At 40.8% G+C, this 7,139-nt stretch overlaps 1 protein-coding gene across 1 annotated transcript; it reads left to right on the forward strand.

The window, feature by feature from the left end:
- Positions 1–3,081: 3,081 nt before the first annotated feature.
- LOC138148232 (E3 ubiquitin-protein ligase TRIM17-like) lies at positions 3,082–6,933 on the forward strand (the record flags this gene model as incomplete). Its single annotated transcript, XM_069070779.1, has 5 exons — positions 3,082–3,471; positions 3,695–3,802; positions 6,033–6,314; positions 6,593–6,615; positions 6,785–6,933. Coding segments are annotated over exons 1-5 (952 nt in total), but the record flags the coding sequence as incomplete, so codon positions are not given.
- Between the last annotated feature and the right edge of the window lie 206 nt (positions 6,934–7,139).

Here is a 7,139-nt window from a genome sequence, read left to right on the forward strand (position 1 = left end):
TATATTGCTTTTATCAAGGTGGACCTTCATTTAAGGAAGAAACTTGGGAATCATTAAAAAGAACTGAATAATGTCTTAAATACAATCAAAACTTCCCTCCTCTTCAACGTTCTGTGTAGTTTATTACATGGCTTTATGGGATAAACCAGTTTTATGGGATATCAATCAAAATACATATAAGTGAAAATAAAGTACAATTGAGGGGGAATGGGATCTGTTTCATTAGGGTAGAGGGTAAAAGTGGATTCTACTTGGATTCTGGTCCCAGTCAAAGGGTGGGTGAGGTGGTCAAGGTGTCTGTGGGGCTCCTGGATGTTCATCCATTATGTGATAAGTACTCTGTAAAGCCACTTTAGGTCTGAATGCCTCAACCAACATGTGGGTGACTGGCCTCCCAGGATGGAGGTGGGCTTTAGGGGAATGGAATTCTATTGTGAATTTAAAGATGGGGATATTGCTGCCAGTTCTCTAAAGAAATTCCAGGATTGGGGCAGGTAGGTGGCACAGTGAATAGAGAACCTGCCCTGGAGTCAGGAGGACCTGATTTCAAATCCGACCTCAGACACTTAACACTTAACTAGCCATGTGACCTTGGGCAAGTCGCTTAACCTCTATTGCCCTGCCCTCCCCCCTCCAAAAAAAAAAAAAGAAATTGTAGGATTGCTCTCAGTTGGTGAGTGAGGTGTGCTATATGCAGCTGTTTCAGGGCCAAGTCTGATTAAGCCCCGTGCGTGAGACACTAAGGATAAAGAATGGTGGTCAACGGTCCATTTAAAAAGGAGGTGAGGTTACTGTAAGCAGCCTCCTGGAGATCTCCAGGGCAACGTCAGCCATTACAGGGGGAGTGGTGTCCTGAAACCAGCTCTAAATAGATGATTCAGTTTTTCGTTGTGAGTATTTATCCTTGGGAAATTGATAATTTTGTATGTATTACAAAACGTGGCTTAATTTATTTTTCTACTACTTGTCTAGACTTAAGGGAGCAATGAAGAAAATGTTAATACTGTAGATTAAATTTAAGTGCCCTGCATACACTCCACCCCCAGCCCACAGAGTGGTTATTAGACATTTACTAGTATGTTCCCTGGGGCTCAGGAGGTTCTCTCAGGTTTGAGGGTAAATGGGTTCTGACTGTTCATGTATCTCTTTAACTGAAGGACATGGGAATATAACTAGGGAGGGGCTCTAGGTCTGTGCTTGGTTTGCTGTCAGGAGATGGAGGGGTGCTCTATGCTGCTGCTTCAGGGATTGGAGTAAATGGAATGGCTTAGAGGAGAGACAGTGTCCATGGGGAGAGGGGTCCAGGAACCCTTTTTAGTGGAGGTGGGCTGCAAGTTCACCCTGGAGAAATTCTGTCTATGGTCTAAGTAAGGTGAGTGGGCACGGAGCAGCTGCTGGGAGGCACCTTGTCTGTCTCAGGCAGGTGGGCGTGAATCCTTGTGACTGCAAAGGGACCCAAGGGTGTGTCTGTATAATGACCACAGGTCTAGTAGTTCACTGGTCCTTGTCTGCAAAAACACATCAGATGTATCTATGATTGTTCCTTCTTTGGTATTAACCTCTCTCTTAAGCCCTTATCTCTATGCCTGATTATTTTCCTGATGAGTTTCTGTATTGCTATAACAAATTCATTGTGGAGGTCTCCAACTTATGTTTGATTTCCTTTTGTCCACTGAAGAGTAGTCTTGACTCAGGCTGGTACCATGTTAGTTCAAGATGAATGTTGAGACAAAAAGAAGCACCTGCAAGTCATTCAACAAAAGAATATGCAACAACAATGTAGTACAGGTACACTATGACCACCTGGTGTCTATATGGAAATATGATTGGCCTACAAGGCAGAGTGTGGTGCTTATTTCCTGAGCCACTTAATTTAACTCTTGTTGTGGGGGAAAATAGGATTCTTCAGAGACTTTATTCAGTATCTTGAATGAACTGAATGGTTGAGTTGCATTTATAGGAGTACAAAAAAATAGCAAAGAATAGAGTCAGACCAAGGAGGAAAATACCCCAATGGTCCAGGCAGACAAAGGACATGTAGAGATAGTCAAGAAGACCTGATAACTAATTGTATATTTAAGAGAATGAGGAGATGATGAGGAGATGTGAATCTGGCTAGATTTCTTAAACCTTATTCTGCTACCTGCATTGTAGAGCTGCACCAAACTGGTATTTTTGTTCTCTCTCACATGTGCCACTATCTCTAGTCTTTGTACAGGCTTTGTCCCATGCCCAGAACACATTCTCTTCACATCTGCCTCTTAGAAAAAATCCTTGCTCTCCTTCAATCCTCTGTAGGGTCATCTCCTACATGAAGCTTTTGCAAATACTATCCAGTTACTCTAATCCCTACCTCCATTTGTAATTTCCTTGTATGCATTTGGTATTTATATTTTTATATCATTTCCCCTATAGAATATTAGCTCCTTGAGGGAACTTTCTAGATCATAGAGTGTCTGGAACCTGGTAGGTGGTTAATGAGTGATTGTTGATTGAATGATTGATTGGGTAATGGGAAGGATTCTGGTGTCTACCCTGGAAATGGAAGTTAGGTTGAATGTTGCTTTGGGATTGGAAGATATGAGTTCTATGTTGAATATGTTAAGTTGGAGAAAACTGGGGGGCTTCTAAGGTACTATTTACCAGGCAGTTAGTGCTGGAGACAATTTTCCTTCCTCCAACTGAAAAAAAAATTCAGAAATTGTTCAAAAGCTTTGAATAGCAGTTGTGCTGAAATGAAAATTTGGATAAGGGTTAACTAGGATAATGTTTGTTGAATTAGAATGAATTTTGATGTAATATCGTTATGCTAAGTTTTCCAGTAAAATGACTTCCCCTTTATGCATCCTCCCTTACCACAATTTCTTGGGATTGAATACTCCTGGGCCTGTCAGATTCTTTGTTGATTACTCCTCTAAAATAATTGTGAAAATTGCCTCTGATATGCATCGTTCCCAACTATGAGATTAGGAGGTGGAAATAGCTTTATGCTTCCTTACTTATCTATTTGAGGGGAGTGGATGAATAGGAGGCCAAAGAAAGGTCCCTACCACCCATTTTCTCATCTTCTTATTCAGGATCATGGCTTCAAAAGAGATGGTTCCAGATCCCCAGGATCTGCTTACCTGTACCATTTGTCAGGTCCCAGACCCAGAAACTAAAGTCCATGGACACAGTTTTTGCCAGTCCTGTCTTAGCAGTGGAATGCTTTCCATGACTTTATCTCGAAATGAATGCAAGGAAGTCTCCCAGTCACAAGCTTTTAAAAGCACTTCAAGCAAAAGCAAAATGGCTGACACTGTTAAGCAACATCAGCAGTATCCTGAGGGACCTGTGTGTGAAAGACATCAGGAGGCCCAGAAGCTCTTCTGTATGAATGACGAGATCTTTCTCTGTATGTCCTGTTCAAAATCCCAGGAGCATGAAGCCCATGAAGTCTGTCCTCTAGAAGAGGCAGCTGAGGAGTACAGGGTAAGTAACATGGGGCAAGACAATTCTCCAGGGACCTTCATGGCTTGATAGAGCCTTCCCCACTGCTATTTGGACTGTTCCCATGCTAGTCTCTATCCCAGTTAAGAACTCTGTAAATCAAATGGTGCTAGCTTTCCAGGCCTTCTGGATGCCTTAGCTCCTGCCCTTTGCTGGCATACTAAACCTTCCTAATAGAGTAATTGTACTCATGTTTCTCTTGTAGAAGAGACTGCAAGACCATCTGAAACGTTTAGATGAAAATTTAAAAGATGTCAAGAAACTAATAGTTGAGGAGAAAGAAGTACCTCGAACCTGGGCCATAGTATGGACAGTAAGTGTATCTTCTCCAATAAGTTTGCTTATCCCTTATGTTCAGGACTCATCAGACAGATGAGGAAACTGAGGCACAAAATGGCCAAGTTAATTCTCCACATTTTTCTAGGTAGGGACTATAGAAAACTGGATTCAAATCCAGATCTTAAGTGACATGAAATCCTATGTTGTATGTTAAGCTCTCTGAAAGCAAAGCTATTCTTTATGTATACATTGCCCTTGCTGACCACCAAGCTGGGTTTTCCTGCCTCTGATCCTTCTACTTTTGAAAGCACAGCAAGGTGGGAGCAAAACTATAGCAGGGTACTAAAGTCAGAATCCCAGAATTTGAGAATGTCAAGGGACTCAGTATTCATCTTCTCTCATATATAAAAGGAATTCAACTATAGCATAACTTGACAAGGGGCTATCTAGTCTCTCCTTGAAGACCTCCAAGGACAGGGAACCCTCTACCTTTCAAGGCAACCCATTACATTTTGTTAAGAAGTTTTACCTGACATAAAGCCTGAATTATTCTCTTTGCAACCTCTGCCCCTTGCTCATGGTTGTGCCCACAGTATCAGACAAAACAACTCTAATTTCCCTTCCCTGAGACAGTCCTTCATGTATTTGGTCCCCACCCCCCACTGAATTATATATTTTTTTTCTTCCAATTCCAAGTTCCTTCACATATTTGAATGCTAATCTGGATCCTCCCTTCAGTCTTCTGTTCTAGCTAATCATTCTAGTTCTTTCATTCCACTCATGAGCTGGATTTCAAGGACCTACAGCATTATGAATACCTTGCTCTGTATGCTCTAGAAGAAGTCTGAGGAGGACAGAAAGATTCTACCACCCCTTTTCCTAGGAGCTCTGTCTCTTTTAAGGTAGCCCAACATTTCATTATGTTTCTGTTGTTTGACTGTTACATCACACTGCTAACCCTGTTGTCTTCTCTTCCCGCACTCTGTCTCTGTCTCACCCCCTCCCACACTCTGTCTCTCTTACGGATATAATTGTATTGATCGACCAAATGGTATATGAACACTTTGTCTTTTGAGGGGCCTAATTCCAAAGTATCCTACTGAATAGCTGAAACTATTAAGCTCTACCAACAGAACTTTAAGGTGCCTATTTTTCCAAAGTCTTCCCAACATCTTTTGAGGGTGTGAAGTGAGCCCACAGAGGTATCTTAATTTGCATGTCTCTAGATATGAATGATTTAGAACATTTTTTTTCCCTTATGCCTATGATTACTTTCTTTGAGAACTACCTGTTCATATACTTTTTTCCATTTACTCATGGGGTGATGACTCATTCTTATAAACTTGAATCAAATCCTTACATGGCTTGAAAATGAGACTTTATCAAAGAAACTTGCAGCTAAGATTTTTTTTCTACTTTTCCTATCTCCCTTCTAATTTTATGCACTCAAAATTGCCTGTTTTATGTTCTGTGATCATTTGTATCCCTTGCTTGGTCATGAACTTTTCTTTTTACCCAATATTTGCTAGATTGTTGAAGAATAAGTACAGTTTGCAAATTATAGGCAATGAAGTTGATTCCAATTCCCAAGAAAATGCTAGCAAGGATCCTTAAAAAGATGCTTGTATGTGGAAAACATTCTACAACTTTGTGTTCGACTGTCTCCTTATTTTGAATATTAACCAACCTATCAGCCATATTCTATCATTTTCAGCATAATTTTCCTTTATAGAGAAAACAGAAGCAAAATAAAAAGTTATATCTTCTTTATTATGTACAATCTTGTCCACCCCAAGCAAAGGCCCTCCCCTTTGGCCTTACAATCTTGTCCACCCCAAGCAAAGGCCCTCCCTTATGGCCTTGCTTATGTTTTTCTTTTATACATCTTTTCCCCACTTAAAATCTAAGTTTGACAGTGACATTTTGGAGCAGCTACATTATTCTTTATCCTAGATAATTCCCCCTTTTCCTTCTTACTGGAATTATTTTTTCTATGCCTCCAGAATTTCATTCTTGAGTATCTCTTAGCCCTTCTATAGCATTTAACAGATGAAATCTAAGTCCAGAAATGTTGACTGAAAGAAATTCTCAAGTTTACCAGTTAGATGGCAGCAGAATCGGGACTCAAATCCATATTTCCTAAATCTTCCTGGTACAGTGTTCTTTCCAGTAAATGTCACACAAATCAGGCAGTCAAGGTGAGGTTTGACCAATGCCACTTGTCCTGTATACAACTGACATCTGATGAGCGTGTCCCACTGTAGGAACAAGTGAATATGTCAAGAGAAGTACTTGAAGAAAAATTTCAGGAAATAAGTGAATTTCTAAGTGATGAAGAAGAGGATGTACACAGTCTTGTGGAGCTGAATGAAGAGGAAAATGAGATGTTCCAGAATCTGATAGATCATGAAGCCCAGGAAAAAATAAAGAACATCCAAAAAAAGAATAGGAGCAGGCTCCAATTATCCCAACATAGCAAAGACCTGAGGGAGATGGTGACAATGTTGGAAGAAAAGTCTCAGATGTCAGATGGGGGCCTGCTGCAGGTAAGAAAAATGTCTACTATTGTGGGGCAGTTGTATAGAACTCTAGACAAAGTAGTAAAACATTGCCTAATGGCAAATGTATGACAAGGTATTTTGTTGTCTCTTCAGTTTACCTATCTGGGCCTCCTCTCTCTATTTAGTCACCCAGGTCCCTAACCTCTGAGTCACTCTTGACTCTTCCCCCTCCATCCACCCTCATATCCATAGAGTGGCCAAATCTTTGTTGAACCAATTCATGTGATCTTCCTACCTAAATCTTTTCTCTTTTTTACTCCTAGGACATAGGAGACACTCTGAGCAGGTATGCTATCATTCTGAAGAAAGATAAGTGAGTAGTTTGAGATGGAATACAGGGGTTTGGAGAAAGCAAAATATGGGCTATGTTTTAAAACAGGGTAAGGAAGCCTGTGGTGCCAAAGAGGATGCAAAAGGAGGCAAACAGGAATGGTAACTGAATCTTTTCTCTATAGGAGTGAATCACTGCTAATAAAAAGGCCAGAACCTTTCACTCCACAACTGAGCGATTCTTATTGCGTGAATTTAAGCAAATTTCTCAAGAAATTTCAAGGTGAGGCCCAGCTTTTTGACTATGAGTCTAGATTTGGTCTTCCTCAGAAGGGTAAATAATGTACCTTTTGGATCTCTTGGTTGTTAGAAATATATTGCCGGGGGCAGCTAGGTGGCGCAGTGAGTAAAGTGCAGGCCCCAGAGTCAGGAGGACATGAGTTCAGATCTGGCCTCAGATACTCAACACACACACACACACACAAAATTTAGCCGTGTGACCTTGGGCAAGTTACTTAATCCCAATCACCCCCCAAAAAG

This window comes from Petaurus breviceps, unplaced genomic scaffold (assembly GCF_028583685.1).
Source record: "Petaurus breviceps papuanus isolate PSGF00001 unplaced genomic scaffold, PetGlider_PUasm1.0 90823, whole genome shotgun sequence".
Lineage (NCBI taxonomy): Eukaryota > Metazoa > Chordata > Mammalia > Diprotodontia > Petauridae > Petaurus > Petaurus breviceps.